General features: G+C 32.8%; 1 protein-coding gene across 1 annotated transcript in view; it reads right to left on the bottom strand.

Annotated features, from left to right (window-relative positions):
- side-VII (sidestep VII) overlaps positions 1-18,722 on the bottom strand; it is a 475,559-nt gene that overhangs the window by 292,326 nt on the left and 164,511 nt on the right. The window contains exon 8 of the mRNA XM_065499240.1: positions 16,538-16,708. Within this exon, the coding sequence (XP_065355312.1) occupies positions 16,538-16,708 (171 nt within the window). The remainder of the gene's footprint in view (positions 1-16,537; positions 16,709-18,722) is intronic.

The following is an 18,722-nucleotide window of genomic DNA, read 5'->3' on the forward strand; positions in this document are numbered from 1 at the left end:
TGACACCAATTGTTACGTTTTAACCTTTTCAAAACGCTGGTTTATTTCCTTTAAATAAACCGGATACTTTTGATTGCAAATAAAAGCCGTTTAGTAGTTTAAAAATTGTAACAACTTTTTATTTATTTAAAATGTACAACAACCACAGAATTAAATAGCCACTTAATGTTTTTTATACAGGTTTATAAATTCTCAGAATTACAGACACAATTTATAATGTACACGAATTTACTTGAAAAACAAACACAACACACTTTAAGGCACTTAGATGATGTTTCTTCGAAAAGCGTATCTGATAAACTCACTAACGACTGCAACCTCTGCCACTATTTATAACACTGCCATCTGCACTCTAGATTGCTCTTTAACTGTCAAAGTTCGAATATTCTAGATCATACGCCATCTGTGGTGTACTTTCTACAATGTTCTTTAACTGATTATTCGAACTCGAATACAGCGTTGCCAACTTACAATCAAATCAACTGAAAGCTTTTATTTAACAATGCCCACAGATATGTTACAGTTTTACAGCACTGTTACTTGAAAGCATTATGCTACTTTTAAATCAGCCGTTAAAATCGTTATATTTGAATTCAAGTACAATTTCGTAACAATATAAAGCTTCCAGTTCCTAAAGGAAATCAGTTAGCGACAATATTGAAGATGATGACAGCAAAAGCCATTATTGTAGACAACAAGCTGGAGATAAAAGCGGTTATTCCGTTGATTTGCACAAGATCTGCGAACGTGTTAAAAGTAGTTCACATACCAGTGATGCAGCAATATAATGCAATGATCGCATCTATACCTATTTGATTTATAGTTTCGGTGCCGATGTGTACACTTTGATGTCTGATGCAGATTTTCATAAGTGTATAAATGTCAACACATGTGAAATTGCGCCGTTTAAACCGCATAAGAATGTTCATTGCCATTTCATTGAAATAACTAATGAAAATAATTAATAAATTAGTAACACTGTCCAACAGCATTTTTGGAACAGAATAGCGACCCTATAATTCTGAAAGGGCATGTTGAGTAGATCATTTTTGTAGAATAAACTTATAGTCCACCTGGTCGGAATTTTTTTTACATTGGGTCAAAGTTTTCATTTTTTGATCGAAGGGAGTAGTATACTAACTGAAAAAAATGTAAGTTAATGTCTAAGAGAATTCTTATTGTCAGAGTTATATTGTGGAATTTTATGGGGATCATTTTTGTGGAAGATCTTAACCCTCTAACTCCTCTCCTTAGGGGTTAATTTGACCCTTTTTTTCGAGAAAATGAAAAAAAGTCCTTTCAAAAAGGACATTTAAGGATTAAAATATTCGACGAAAATTTTTGCCGGAAAATTTCTGTGGGGGTCACCAAAGATACCAAAGTGGTAAATAAAGCTCTTTACGCTTAATTCGCAGGATTACACGCCACCTTGGGTCTCACATTTTTTAAAAAAATCACAAAAAATCTATTTATGATCCGAATGAGCTGATATTTAAAATATAAATAGAAATATACATATATATATGTAAATTATCACTTTTAGATCAAGACTTATTTATGTTTATTTTTTTTAAATTTGTTCCATCTTTTTTTAGTTTTTTATGTCGGGGCTACGGTGCACAGTGTGCTAGATCGCAAATCTAACTGGACAAAATTAATAAATCACATTGGGTTCACTTCTGAATCATATAAAAAATGAGTTCAAATATATAAACGATTATAAAAAACCAACTTTTTTTTACGCAATGTATTTTGGGAGTTTTTACCCATTCTTCAAAAATTTTCTTTCGTGAAAAAGTAGAAGTCATACTGGAAAAGTGAAAAAATTTATGGCGGCCGCAAGAATGCGCAAGATGTTTTTGATTTACCTTGAAGTGAACACTTGAAAAATTAACTCAAATATTGTTTTACACCGGAACTATCCGGAATAAACAGCTTTAACTCTACTTGAAAACAGGAAATATTTTATTTTTTCTTTGTGTAGGTCATACTGGAAAAGTGAAAAAAAATCTATGGCGGTCGCAAAAATCCGCAAGATGTTTTTGATTTACCTTGAAGTGAACACTTGACAGATTAACCCAAATATAGTTTTACAGCGGAACTATGCAGAATAAACAGCTTTAACTCTACTTGAAAAAAAGAAATATTTTATTTTTTCCAATTTCTGATCTTCTCACAAAAAATAGTTTTTTTTAATAGTTACAATGAAAATAATTAAATGAAAATTGTTGCATATTTCCTTGAAATAGAGCTTAATAATAATATAAAACAATTATGACAATAAAATTACAGTAGCCTTTTTGATCATAAACCAAAGTCACACAAAAAATACACTTCCCTTTGAAATCTTAATGTACCTGTTGACCTAATCGGAGCTAAAAACCAAAAAAACAAAACATGAATTACAGTTCCCTGTTGTATTGAGAAACTCATTAAATGATCAGAAGGAATGTTGCCAGACATTTATTTTTTAATTTTGTCCAGCTAGATTTGTGATTTACCACAATGTGCGGTGGTTCGAAATTGTTTTTTAAAATATCACCAATATTTGCGATAAAATTTCGAATAATATAAAAATAACTTGTTAACAGTTATGTCGTCCCTATAAAAAGTTACACGCATCCAAAGTTGGAACATGTAAAAATGGCCGTATTTTTTACGTTTTTTCAAAAAACACATTTTGCTTGGAATATATAAAAAGATAGCAAGGTTTGTGGATCTCCTGATGAACAAATATAAGCTTTTTGTATAAGTAGTTGGTATTGGTGAAAACCTTAGGACTTGAAGATTAACAGTTTAGTGAAATTAAATAATTTTATGATTTTTTCGGACTTCATTTACCTTAGAAACTAAAAAAATTTGAATATTGGGATTTTTCATGAACAAAAATATAAAATTTTAATTAATGTACAATTTTAACGGTTAAAGATATAACAAAATTTGGAAATAGTGTAGATCCAAATGTCCTTAATCCAATGGAATTATAATCTTTAACACTTTTTATTTTCAAATACCAAAATTCCTAATACGGGGAAAATGTGTTACAAAAACTGAGTTTTTTAGAAACACCCTACGGCGACGTTATTTACTGTGTGATAGTAAAATAACTTTGAAAGTGTTTAAATAAGATTCTAAGAAATGCCGTGACTAATCATGAAATCAGCACCAATGATTACTTCGTCCACAATGTCGGCAAACATGATTAACGCTAACGTTGCCAATGGTTAATTTCACTTTGCCATAGACAGTGGCCGCCTCCACAGTAGCTGTGCGCAGACTTACTTAAAAATGTGCTTCTGACTGTTGATGTATCCACTAGCCTTAAGATTGCTATTTATACCCTACACCACCATAGTGGGGAGGGTATTATGCGTTTGTGCAGATGTTTGTAACGCCCAAAAATATTAGTCTAACACCCACCTTAAAGTATACCGATCGACTTAGAATCACTTTCTGAGTCGATTAAACGATGTCCGTCCGTCCGTCTGGTTGGCTGGCTGGATGTCCATGTAAACCTTGTGCGCAGAGTACAGGTCGCAATTTTGAAGATATTTCGATCAAATTTGGTACATATTACTTTTTCGACCAAAGGACCAAGTCTATTGAAACTGGCTGAAATCGGTCCATTATATACAAAATTCAACATAGTTAAATTTAATATAGACATAAATCACACGACCTAATTTCAAGGTGATCGGTCCATAATTGGTCATAGCTCCCATATAAGGCCCACTTCCGAAAATCACTCATGAATATAAATTATTGATATTTTAAAAGAAAAATATTTTTACTCATTTACTTGGTGTAGGGTGTATTATATGGTCGGGCTTGACCGATATTTATTTTATATTTTACATCAGGGTCACGGAGGCCATTCACATATGCCTCAATCTTGAAATTATCTAATAACGGATGGTTTTCGTCTGGATATGTAAGCTGCATCAAACGTTCGATTTCCATCGCAAAGTCTTGTAGCGTCTCATTGGATTTCAATAGTGTTCTTCACTATACATACGTTGTAGAGCATCCATTAGGTCATCATAACTCTTTCTGCTACTTACTGGTACGCTTTGAAGAACTATAGCTGCGCTTCCTTTCAAGACCAAAATCAACTCGATAGCTTTTTCTTCATTGCTCCATAGGTTTCTCGTGGCAACTGTATCAAACTGGAACTTGACAACATTAAATGGTGTGCTGCTATCAAAATTAGGAGCCCTTGTTTCTGAAGTAACTTGCACCGATCCATCTTTGCATTGGAGTTTATTGATTTTTATTTCCAGATCATGTAGTTTATCATCAACGTCCTTGGTTATGTTATTCTCTAGATCTGACAGCTTTTTATCAAATTTGCTGACTTGCATTTCAAGGCTATCCACTCTGCTGCTTATGACTTCCGAAATATCCTGAAGTTTCTCATTTGTGGCTCTAGAAATTTCTTGGAATTCTTATTTGACTTCTTTAACTTCAGCAAGAAGTTTCTCGTTGTTGACTCTAGAAGTTTCTTGAACTTCAGTTTTAACTTCAGAAAGATGTTTCTCGGTGATGGCTTTAGAACACGATAAACGTCAAATGTTTGCTGTGTCTGACCGTGCTTAAGCCATGAAGTATTAAATTCTATTTGCATTATTAGATCAAATTTACAAGCAAATTTAATAAATTGTTTAGACTTTAAATGCCCATCTAGTTTTACAAAAATTAGTTATATAAATAATTATTTTTTTATAATTTAAAAAAATTTTTAAATTTAAAAAAATAAATTAAAATTAAAAAAAAAACAATTCGAAAAAAAATTAATTTTTTTTTTAATATTTAGCGAAAAAAAATAATCATATTTTAAAAAATCGCAGAATAATTGTTTTACAATATCGATGAAGAAACCATGTTTATTATGAACTGCAACTAATATCTGTTATAGATTTTAATAATATTTCAAATAAAAAAAATAAATCTCGTTCATTATTCCTATATTATTAGATTTTAAAATATGTTTCAGTGTGTTATGCATTAAACACATTGAAGATAGCTGGCTTCACGAACACAAATGCTGCTGGCTGAAGTTGCAGTCGTGCGGCAGCCGCTGAATTCTTTTAAAGACGACAGCTTCAAAGTAAACAGCTGATTTATAATTCAGTGATGTTTACTTTAATAAAAAATAACCGCACAAGATTCCAAAGTAATTAAGATTTAAACAATTATTTTGAGTAAATATATATATGTGGTAATAATTTATGTACCTGTTATTAATTTATTTCAATATGGTTATCAGAAACTTCTCATAATTAAGTAAAAAATATATATTTTTTTAAGCACTAATTTGATTTAAAAATTTATATTATATTAGCAACACTATTTCTGTTTTGAAGTTGACAAAAATAGAAATTAGCCTAATTGGGCAGCAGCAAACGAAGTCGTGTCGTCGTGAAGTTGTGCTGTCGTCAAAAGAATCGTCTTCATATAAACGTGTGTATTCTATTTTTGACAGATTGAAGTCGGAAGCCTGCTGTCTTCATTGTGTTTAATGCACTACTCAAAATGCACTTATGTTCTATTTAAAAATTATTTTTGTGTAAAAACAAAAAAATAAAACTAAAAACTTATTAAAGTAATTTACAAATGCATCTAAAATTTGAAAAAAACAGTAGTGATGCATTGAACAGTGAATAACAGTGTTTAACTCTTTCAGCCACGCTTTTTTTTTGTATAACGCTGCGTTTACACATGCAAGTAAATTGATGAATGTCGAGAATACGAATTATTATCGAAAATGCCGAAAATAGATCGAAAAGTCTACAAGTTGCTTGAGCGTTTACACATGCAAGTAAAAGTTCATTTTGTAAATGTTAGCGAAGGTGAATGATGTCATCAAAAAGTCGCAAACATAAGAAAATTACAGCTAATTTGATAAATAAACCTTTTATATATGTATCTGCATTTGTTATTTTTAATTCTATTAGCGTCTTGAAGCCAAATTTTATTATTTTTATTAATAACAATAAAGTGTTACCATGATATTCAAATACAGTAATTTTGACTTACCTGCACAACCAACTTTGCACGATATTTTGTGCAGGTAAGTTAAAAGTGCAGTTAACATCAGTTAACTTACCTGCTCACTGATGCTGGTAAGTGCATTTATGTTTACTGCTCAAAAAAGCAGTTAACGGCAAATAATTTAAATGAAGTTTTGTGATGTTTCCCTTTAAAAATAACGACAAATTTGGTATTTTAGCTACTTTTAAAATTTAAACGACAAAAAGTAGTCAACGCTACTGGTGGGTAAAATAAAGAGCAGTACAAAAAAAGTTTGAAGTGACTTCACCATAGGTTACTAACAGACACTAAAGTGACTATTGACTTCATGATATGTTACATGTGATATCAGTATACTTAAGCAAAAATAAAAATAAACTGTATGAGAATTATATCAACACAATTTGTATAAAACCAGTTTGTACGAATTACTCACAAAACGTTTAAAGTGACTACACTCCAGATTACTTAGAGACACTTAAGTGTCAATTGTCTTCACTCTAGTTTACTTGGGATGTATAAAGTAACCAATTGTCTTCTCTATGCACTACAAAGTGCACACATGTGTCAAATGGACAAAATATATAAATTGGATTAAGCCAAGTGATAAGACATTTGTGACAATTATTGTCTTTAAGGGATACATTGACTACTTGCTTAACTGCTGGGTATTGCCAACTCAGTTTGTCTTAACTTGTATGAACGTGTCGAAAATCATTGTCCACCTAAATTCGCGAGACAGTGAGCTGCAAGTGGCTGCATATATGATTGCGTTAGTGCAAAAATGTGAATGTATTGAGTTTTTCGAACTGTTCTTGCATGTGTAAACGCTAGGTAAGTTTAAAATCAAAACAATTGCATTTTTACTTTAATCAAGGTTAGTTTATTAAGTTTCCTATTTATGCAAATATTCAAGTTTGTGCGACGTGTTTAATGAACCCACCTTTTCAATTTTGTGTAGTTTATACACAGAAAAAAGTTTCAACATGAATATTATGATTTGATTTCATTGATTTCAATTCATAAAATTTATAAAAAATTTCTTAAATGGAATGATTTTTTTCATATTTTATGTTTTGAAATAAAATATAGAAGGCTTGAAAAATATTATTTCAATTTCATTTCAAATGTTTGAAATTTTAATTTTTTATGATTTTCAGCTACAAAATACACTCAGGTCTTGTTTTATACGGAATTTTTTTTATTCGGATTTAAATTTATGCGATTTTTAAATTAAATTAATTTTTAAATTTCAGATATTTTTGATTTATCTTAAAATATTGGCCAATATATAGCTATTATGCAAACATTTTTGAACTAATTCATTATATAATACAACTATAATGCAATTTGTTAAAAAAATATTATAAAATTTACGTAAAAAAAGCAAAAATTTCCGTCATGTACTAGTTTATAATATTTGGGTAAATTATCAGCGAGTTGCTAAGTTTTCCCTAATTAATTTGCACATCAAAATCATAAGGTAGACATGTTATATATCAATGGATAGAGGATTTTGACTACTTTTCAAAAATGTATATAACTTTAGACAATTAAAAAATTCATGGAATACTTTTTTTAAAATATGACAAAAAATGCTTTTTATTGAGTTCTTGCATAGATACAAATTTTTCAAATTGAAATAAAATTTTTATTTAGGAATATTTTGTAATGAAATTTTACACTTATATAGATTTTTTTATTGAAATGGGATTTTTTCGTTTTTTGGCTATAAATTTATAATATCCATACTAGGGTCGGGGTTATCGGAACCGTTTACAAAATAATTAAGAACATATTGGGCCATATAAAATAGATTATTATAATTTGATATCGACTATGCGATTTGAGAATTTTTTATCTAAAGTTGAATTTTACATAAAAAATATGCATTTTTTGAATGGACCTGGTCCCGTCGGTATCAAAAATTATAATTTTTTTTCATTTAAAATATTTGACGTAAAGTTAGCTTTTCAAAAAGTATAAATTCATTATACATCCTCTTAGAAATTTTTTAGATAACTTAAAAAGAATAAAAGTACTTTTTTCCCCAAAAAATAGGGAAAAATTGCTTTTTTATTTTTTTTAAATTCAAATGCATGTAACTTTGGACTCAGTCATGATTTTTAACCAATTCTTTCTTTATATGATTTATACATCTGTTGTTAATCCTATAAAAAAAGTGGAGGAAATCGGGAAATATTTGGAACCGCGGTCATCAAAAAACTGTAGGGTGGGTAGAAATGTTGAAAATTTAAAATGCGAATATCTCCTAAGCTCTCCTAAAGATAATTGATAGCTACGACGAGGTTTTTTATATTGTGCTCGATGAGAAGATTCTATATATGTAAGTTTTTTGAAATCGGAACACAAACGAAGAAATAGGATAATTTTTAAAATTGAACATACCCGAGGTGTCCTACTTTAGGGTCGGTCGTGGTGCGGTCATGAGATCCAAATTAAAAACTTAAACTCGACAACACTTCCTCTTTGCGGATGTGAAATTTCATTCAAATTGGACTAAGGGTTTAGAAGTTACAGATTTATTTCCATCTTTTTTTTCTCATACCACTGTGCGATGGTATACATATTGTTACGAAATTGTACTTGAATTCAAATATAACGATTTTAAGGGCTGATTTAAAAGTAGCATAATGCTTTCAAATAACATTGCTGTAATAGCAAACTGTAACATATCTGTGGGCATTATTAAATAAAAGCTTTCAGTTGACCATTGATCGTAAGTTGGCAACGCTGTTTGAATTCGAATATTCAGTTAAAGAACATTGTAGAAAGTACACCACAGATGGCGTATGATCTAGAATATTCGAACTTTGACAGTTAAAGAGCAATCTAGAGTGCAGATGGCAGTGTTATAAATAGTGGCAGAGGTTGCAGTCGTTAATGAGTTTATCAGAGACGCTTTTCGAATAAACATCAACTAAGTGCCTTAAAGTGTGTTGTGTTTTTCAAGTAAATTCGTGTACATTATAAATTGTGTCTGCATTTCTGAGAATTTATAAACGTGTATAAAAAACATTGAGTGGCTATTTAATTCTGTGGTTGTTGTACATTTTGAATAAATAAAGAGTTGTTACAATTTTTAAACTACTAAACGGCTTTTATTTGCAATCAAAGTATTAGGTTTATTTAAAGGAAATAAACCAAACGTTTTGAAAAGGTTAAAACGTAACAATTGGTGTCAGAAGTGGAATTGCAAAATAATAAGCATGAAGTTTGAGGAACTAAAAGTTGAACAACTCAAGAAAGAACTGAGTAAGTTGGAGTTACCAACAGCAGGTAATCAAGCAGAGTTGCAGAAGAGGCTCATAGATGAATTCAAGCGGCGAGATATTGACATCGGAGCCTACGAATTTGAGTATAAAGAAGAAATGGAAGTTTCTACCCGTGCAACAACAAACAGCATGGATTTATCCACAATGTTTGCTGCTATGATGGAGAAATTTAATGAAGTTCAAGAAATTTCTAGAGTCAACAACGAGAAACTTCTTGCCGACAATGAGAAACTTCGTTCTAGGGTTAAAGCTGAAGTCAATGAAACTATTAAACACTTAGCGGAAATGGAAGCGAAACTTCAAGAATCTTCTAGAGTAACAGATGAGAAAATTCAGGAAATGTCTGAGGTTATTAACTGCAGAGTGGATGTCATTGATAAAAAGGTTTCGGACTTAGAAACAAAAGTGAATAATGTTCAATGTCAAGAAGGAGCAGTTATTAAAAACAGAATGGATGAAATTGTCAAAAAGGTGTCCGACTTGGTAACAAAAGTGAATAGTCATCAGTATCAAGAAGGAGCGGTACGAATTATTCCAGAATCCTCTAGTAGAATAAAGGCCCCTAGTTTTGATGGCACCACACCATTTAATGTGTTCAAATTCCAGTTTGATACAGTTGCCATTAGAAACATGTGGAACAATGAAGAAAAAGCTATAGAATTGATATTGGCCTTAAAAGGGAATGCCGCAGTAGTTCTTGAAAGCGTGCCTGCAAGCAACAGAAATTGTTATGATGACATAATGGAGGCGCTACAACGTAAGTACGGTGGCGAACATAAAAAAGAATTATACTGAATGGAATTGCGTGGTAGAGTGCAGAATGCCAATGAGACGCTACAAGATTTTGCGATGGAAATCGAGCGTTTGCTACAGCTTATTTATCCAGGGGAGAACCATCCGATTTTGGAGCATTTGAAGATAGAGGCATTTGTGAATGGTATTCGCGATCCAGAGATAAAATATGCGGTATGTGCCACACCAAAGTCATCATTCTTTGAAACCGTCTCATTCGCGCTGGTACAAGAAACAGCAAAGACAATTTCAAAGCCCCAGGTGTGTAATGTGCGGAAGATCGAGGTTGTCGCTGAAAATGATAGAAGTATGGTCAACGAATTAAAAGAGGCAGTTTTAAAGGCTTTAAGTAAGAGACAAACTAAAGCCAAAGTTAAATGTTATAACTGTGGAATAATGGGTCACATTCAGCGAAACTGCAAAGCACCAATAAAGCGAATCAGATATGTTTCAGCATCAAGAAATAACCAGATGGCGAATCATCAAGCATTACAGGAACCACCTTTAAAGCGAGCTTGCACTGAGGGACAGGATCTGACACCCACACCTGATGGCCCTACCATCTCCATATCAGTACTGCAGCAGGAAAATAACAATCTTACTGCTAGTGGGTACATCAACGGTCGGAAGCACATCCTTACTATGGACACGGGAGCGTCGCAGTCTATCATCAGAACAGATTTAGTAAAGAAATCGATAGAACCAATTTGCAATGTAAGTCTACGTACCGCTACTGGAGAGCATGCCACTGTCCATGGTAAAGTTAATGTGAAACTAACTATTGGTGGTATTAGCGTAAATCATGTCTTTGTTGTTGCCGATATTGTGGACGAAGTAATCATTGGTGCAGACTTCATGATTAGTCACAGCATTACTTTGGATATGGGACAAAAAGTCATGAATTGGCGAAATGTTAAAATACCCCTTGACGTCGGATATGAGAGCAAGTCTCAAGTAAGAAAGTTAGTTTTCGTTGAGCACAAAAGGTTGCCACCGCAGTCAGAGGATTTGGTATGGGCCCGTGAGGAAGTGGAGGATTATATAGACAATGGGTTGTTGGTGTTAGAACCAGCGGATGTGAGAAGTGGCCATGTAACAATGGAGTCCCTCGTTGAACAGTGCAACGACAGAATGGTTCCTGTTGGAGTGATAGGTCTGTCCCGCAGAGAAAAGATCATCAGGCCGGGTTCCAAGGTGCTTCAGCAGAAAAAGAAAAGCATGAACTCGTTCGGAGCCGAATTAAAATGATAAATGACCAAATTAAACCCACAACGTAATAAGGGTTTGTCATCCAAATTAAGGAATCACTGCAAAGGACCACATAGGGTAGTTAAGAAATTGGACGACATGGTTTATAGAATACGGAAATGTGGAAGATCGATATCGGGAATTAAAGTTGAACATCTGAAACGACTAGCTGCCTATGGGAGAAGTGAATCTATGCCTATTCGGGACGAACAGGCTTAAGCGGGGGGCAGTGTTACGAAATTGTACTTGAATTCAAATATAACGATTTTAAGGGCTGATTTAAAAGTAGCATAATGCTTTCAAATAACATTGCTGTAATAGCAAACTGTAACATACCTGTGGGCATTATTAAATAAAAGATTTCAGTTGACCATTGATCGTAAGTTGGCAACGCTGTTTGAATTCGAATATTCAGTTAAAGAACATTGTAGAAAGTACACCACAGATGGCGTATGATCTAGAATATTCGAACTTTGACAGTTAAAGAGCAATCTAGAGTGCAGATGACAGTGTTATAAATAGTGGCAGAGGTTGCAGTCGTTAGTGAGTTTATCAGAGACGCTTTTCGAATAAACATCAACTAAGTGCCTTAAAGTGTGTTGTGTTTTTCAAGTAAATTCGTGTACATTATAAATTGTGTCTGTATTTCTGAGAATTTATAAACGTGTATAAAAAACATTGAGTGGCTATTTAATTCTGTGGTTGTTGTACATTTTGAATAAATAAAGAGTTGTTACAATTTTTAAACTACTAAACGGCTTTTATTTGCAATCAAAGTATTAGGTTTATTTAAAGGAAATAAACCAAACGTTTTGAAAAGGTTAAAACGTAACAATTGGTGTCAGAAGTGGAATTGCAAAATAATAAGCATGAAGTTTGAGGAACTAAAAGTTGAACAACTCAAGAAAGAACTGAGTAAGTTGGAGTTACCAACAGCAGGTAATCAAGCAGAGTTGCAGAAGAGGCTCATAGATGAATTCAAGCGGCGAGATATTGACATCGGAGCCTACGAATTTGAGTATAAAGAAGAAATGGAAGTTTCTACCCGTGCAACAACAAACAGCATGGATTTATCCACAATGTTTGCTGCTATGATGGAGAAATTTAATGAAGTTCAAGAAATTTCTAGAGTCAACAACGAGAAACTTCTTGCCGACAATGAGAAACTTCGTTCTAGGGTTAAAGCTGAAGTCAATGAAACTATTAAACACTTAGCGGAAATGGAAGCGAAACTTCAAGAATCTTCTAGAGTAACAGATGAGAAAATTCAGGAAATGTCTGAGGTTATTAACTGCAGAGTGGATGTCATTGATAAAAAGGTTTCGGACTTAGAAACAAAAGTGAATAATGTTCAATGTCAAGAAGGAGCAGTTATTAAAAACAGAATGGATGAAATTGTCAAAAAGGTGTCCGACTTGGTAACAAAAGTGAATAGTCATCAGTATCAAGAAGGAGCGGTACGAATTATTCCAGAATCCTCTAGTAGAATAAAGGCCCCTAGTTTTGATGGCACCACACCATTTAATGTGTTCAAATTCCAGTTTGATACAGTTGCCATTAGAAACATGTGGAACAATGAAGAAAAAGCTATAGAATTGATATTGGCCTTAAAAGGGAATGCCGCAGTAGTTCTTGAAAGCGTGCCTGCAAGCAACAGAAATTGTTATGATGACATAATGGAGGCGCTACAACGTAAGTACGGTGGCGAACATAAAAAAGAATTATACTGAATGGAATTGCGTGGTAGAGTGCAGAATGCCAATGAGACGCTACAAGATTTTGCGATGGAAATCGAGCGTTTGCTACAGCTTATTTATCCAGGGGAGAACCATCCGATTTTGGAGCATTTGAAGATAGAGGCATTTGTGAATGGTATTCGCGATCCAGAGATAAAATATGCGGTATGTGCCACACCAAAGTCATCATTCTTTGAAACCGTCTCATTCGCGCTGGTACAAGAAACAGCAAAGACAATTTCAAAGCCCCAGGTGTGTAATGTGCGGAAGATCGAGGTTGTCGCTGAAAATGATAGAAGTATGGTCAACGAATTAAAAGAGGCAGTTTTAAAGGCTTTAAGTAAGAGACAAACTAAAGCCAAAGTTAAATGTTATAACTGTGGAATAATGGGTCACATTCAGCGAAACTGCAAAGCACCAATAAAGCGAATCAGATATGTTTCAGCATCAAGAAATAACCAGATGGCGAATCATCAAGCATTACAGGAACCACCTTTAAAGCGAGCTTGCACTGAGGGACAGGATCTGACACCCACACCTGATGGCCCTACCATCTCCATATCAGTACTGCAGCAGGAAAATAACAATCTTACTGCTAGTGGGTACATCAACGGTCGGAAGCACATCCTTACTATGGACACGGGAGCGTCGCAGTCTATCATCAGAACAGATTTAGTAAAGAAATCGATAGAACCAATTTGCAATGTAAGTCTACGTACCGCTACTGGAGAGCATGCCACTGTCCATGGTAAAGTTAATGTGAAACTAACTATTGGTGGTATTAGCGTAAATCATGTCTTTGTTGTTGCCGATATTGTGGACGAAGTAATCATTGGTGCAGACTTCATGATTAGTCACAGCATTACTTTGGATATGGGACAAAAAGTCATGAATTGGCGAAATGTTAAAATACCCCTTGACGTCGGATATGAGAGCAAGTCTCAAGTAAGAAAGTTAGTTTTCGTTGAGCACAAAAGGTTGCCACCGCAGTCAGAGGATTTGGTATGGGCCCGTGAGGAAGTGGAGGATTATATAGACAATGGGTTGTTGGTGTTAGAACCAGCGGATGTGAGAAGTGGCCATGTAACAATGGAGTCCCTCGTTGAACAGTGCAACGACAGAATGGTTCCTGTTGGAGTGATAGGTCTGTCCCGCAGAGAAAAGATCATCAGGCCGGGTTCCAAGGTGCTTCAGCAGAAAAAGAAAAGCATGAACTCGTTCGGAGCCGAATTAAAATGATAAATGACCAAATTAAACCCACAACGTAATAAGGGTTTGTCATCCAAATTAAGGAATCACTGCAAAGGACCACATAGGGTAGTTAAGAAATTGGACGACATGGTTTATAGAATACGGAAATGTGGAAGATCGATATCGGGAATTAAAGTTGAACATCTGAAACGACTAGCTGCCTATGGGAGAAGTGAATCTATGCCTATTCGGGACGAACAGGCTTAAGCGGGGGGCAGTGTTACGAAATTGTACTTGAATTCAAATATAACGATTTTAAGGGCTGATTTAAAAGTAGCATAATGCTTTCAAATAACATTGCTGTAATAGCAAACTGTAACATACCTGTGGGCATTATTAAATAAAAGATTTCAGTTGACCATTGATCGTAAGTTGGCAACGCTGTTTGAATTCGAATATTCAGTTAAAGAACATTGTAGAAAGTACACCACAGATGGCGTATGATCTAGAATATTCGAACTTTGACAGTTAAAGAGCAATCTAGAGTGCAGATGACAGTGTTATAAATAGTGGCAGAGGTTGCAGTCGTTAGTGAGTTTATCAGAGACGCTTTTCGAATAAACATCAACTAAGTGCCTTAAAGTGTGTTGTGTTTTTCAAGTAAATTCGTGTACATTATAAATTGTGTCTGTATTTCTGAGAATTTATAAACGTGTATAAAAAACATTGAGTGGCTATTTAATTCTGTGGTTGTTGTACATTTTGAATAAATAAAGAGTTGTTACAATTTTTAAACTACTAAACGGCTTTTATTTGCAATCAAAGTATCCGGTTTATTTAAAGGAAATAAACCAAACGTTTTGAAAAGGTTAAAACGTAACAATATTTTGGAAGATTCTAGCTGTTAATGTTTTCATACACAATGCATTCAATCCAATCATTCTGTTCCAAAGTTACACAATTTTCACATGCACAAAATATTAATATTTTATTTGATTTTTATTTCTCATAAATAAATGTAAACACCTGATTCATCAAATGCACAATAAATTCGAGTTTGCGAGTCTAAATTGTCGCGAAAACTTATCGGAGTTGTGCAAACGAATTTCCATACATTTTTTGACAGTTAATTTGCGACAGTGTAAAAATGCACATATTTACTATGCATTTAAGCGTTTACACGAGGACCCTTAACCCTCCGTTAGTCGCAACTGATCTGGTTGATACATTCAAACATTTTTTTTATTGTAAATTTGTTTAAACACCCTAAGAGCCAGTTTTTGACTTCGTATCTAAATATGAATTATATTTAAGTTCTATTTAAATACGAAAATTAGTTTCTCAGTGCTTTTTTAAATGATACATAAATGGCCAACGTTGGCCATTTAAATTATATTTAAGTTTCATAAACTACCATATGATTTTGACAGCTGACTTTAGTTGTTTGGTTTTTTTTTCACTCTATTGTAGTGAAAAAAACCAACCAACTGCGTCTTGCTAAAAGTACAATTCCGATACGGGGCAATTGCAACTTCTTTTGTACATTTTCCTACCAATAATTTTATTGTTTAATAAACTTTTATTTCTTATTGGGCAAAATGTATCAATTTTTGTTTTGGTTGAACAGCTGTTTTAAGCAAAACTATCGATAAATTTTTGATATTTAGTAGTGCTACCATACTTTTATCTTATTTAAATAAGACAAATTATGTAGCACTGTAATGCCATGTTTCCACGGCAGTCTGAATTACTTAATTCGCGTTTTGAATTACGATTGCGAATCAACCTGTTTACACGACAACATTCGTAATTCAGTTTGACATTTATTTATTTCTTCTTCTTGTTTTTTTCTTCTGTTTACATGTTTTTTTTTTGTTTATTTTGTTTGTTTGGTGCGAATTTTAAATTTGTAATTTGGCAATGGATAAAAAAGGTAAGTGAAAACATAAAATTGTAGCATTATTAATTAAACAAATATAATTTAATTATTATTTTCATTATTAGAAAAAAGAAAAAGTACAAGCAAGTAGGACCAGGGCAGCAAGCGGCCTTTATTAGAGGTGTGGGCTGAAAGAATGGCAGAGCTGCTACTTCTACAAATGAATTTAACTTTAATCAGACTTTTTATTTCTTTTAATTTATTTATTTAATACAAAAATCTTTTTCTTTATTTTGTTTTGACATTTTTGTTTGGACAGCTGATTTTGATACATAATTCGTTCGTAATTCATAAAATACACATACCTAGTCTTGAGATGTGATTAGTTGCAACATCAATACTTTCAGCTGAATTATTAAATGTCCAACTGAAGTCGACATCTGGGGGATTAGCATCAACAGAGCATTTAATTTTAGCATCTTCTTGTTTAGCCACACCATATATTCTTGGCTGGTTTGGTACACAGGTTGGAGCATCTAAAATTAAGAAAGTGTTTGTAATTATTTATTATGCCGAGTAAAAAAATATATCCTACTGTGTGGATTATGACCTATTTTGGGTTTCAAAATACTTTATCACCTCCATGCAGACATTAATAACGAAAACCTATTTATTCAGTCAATTTGGAGAAAAAATGCTTTAATTAAAATTTTTAAACACGTTTTTTACATCATATGTAAAAGTTTTATTGTAATAATACCAACCTATTATTATATTTGGATTAAAAAGTTATCAAAACATTATAGATTTCAGTTAATACAATAAAACAAGTAAGAAAGTATGGTCGGTCAAGCCCGACCATATAATACCCTACACTGACCGATCACCATGAAATTAAGTCGTGTGATTTATGTCTATACGAAAGTTATTTATGTTGAATTTTGTGTGTTTGCCAACATTTTTAAGAGATTTATGCACGTTAAAGTGATTTTTGGAAGCGGGTCTATATGGGAGCTATGACTAATTATTGACCGATCTTAACAAAATTTGGTGACATGAATTTCATATATATAAAACTTATTTAGAGCGAAATTTGTGGATATACATATGGGGGATTTCATGTCAAGTGAACCAACTTTTGAAATCGATGTCTTCCGATCGGGATGAAATTTGCACCAAGGTTAGCTCTATTGGATAGTAACTCAGACACAATTTTTCAACAACATCGGTCGAGAACTCTCTGAGTTATAGGGGGTAAAATTTTGACAATTTGGTCAAACAGGGGTTTTTTCTTATCCATGTAACTTATTACCTATTGTTCTTAGCAAAATGTGTCCCAAATAGTATAGATAGCTATTTCTTCGATCTTTCGAAAAAAAATATTTAAAAAAAAAAATAAAAAATTTTTAATATTTTTTTTCCGAAATCAAAAACTTTTTTGACTTTTTTTTAAATTTTTTTCTCTTTTTTTTTTTTTTTTTTTTTTTCTTAAAATAAAGTTTCGATATTTTCCTTGAACACCTACTTGGTCGCTTAGTGGGATGCGAGTGGGATATCTATCAAAATAAATATTTTGTAACTCAAAACATAAAATTTTTGACTTTTTTTGCAAAATCAAAAACTTTGTTGACTTTTTTTTTCAAAATGGACCCTTTTTTAATCTTTTTTTTAGGTCAAACAAAAGCATAGATATTATCCTTGAAGACCCTTTTGGTCGCTTAGTGGGATGCGAGTGGGATATCTATCAAAATAAATATTTTTTAACTCAAGACTTACAATTTTTGACTTTTTTTTTTGCAAATACGATTTTTTTTTCCAAATGGGCCCTTTTTTGTAGTCAAAAGAAAGCTTAGGTCCATTCCTTTAAGATATTTTTAGTCCCTTAGTGGGATGCGAGTAGGATATCTATCAAAATAAATATTTTGTAACGCAAGACATACAATTTTTTAATTTTTTTTTGCAAAATCAAAATTTTTTTCCAATATGGGCCCTTTTTAAATTTTTTTTTTTTGCTCAAAAGAAAGCCTAGGTCCATTCCTTTAAGATATTTTTAGTCCCTTAGTGGGATGCGAGTGGGATATCTATCAAAATAAATGTTTTTTTTGTTGAAAATTTGTGTCTGAGTTACTATCCAATAGAGCTAACCTTGGTGCAAATTTCATCCCGATCGGAAGACATCGATTTCAAAAGTTGGTTCACTTGACATGAAATGCCCCATATATAAATTGAACATTTATGACCGATAAAGTCCAATTTCGGAAGGACATTTTATGGGGGCTAGTATTTACAATAATACAAAAATGGAAATTAACCCTTAATAGCACTTGGTGTCCAAATGACCCTGAACTTTTAAAATCACGAAAAACACAGTCATTTTGACCCCAAATGCTCTTAAGGGTTAATTTCCATTTTTTTACTGTTATTTTAAATACTAGACTTCATTTTATATTTTTCTTAAGTTTCATCAAAATCGGGCCAAAAATATATAATATATCTTTCCATTGGAAATTCCAAATATTGAAAAAATTGATCTTTGACCTTCACGATTTA

This window comes from Calliphora vicina, chromosome 1, assembly GCF_958450345.1.
Source record: "Calliphora vicina chromosome 1, idCalVici1.1, whole genome shotgun sequence".
Classification (NCBI taxonomy): Eukaryota; Metazoa; Arthropoda; class Insecta; order Diptera; family Calliphoridae; genus Calliphora; species Calliphora vicina.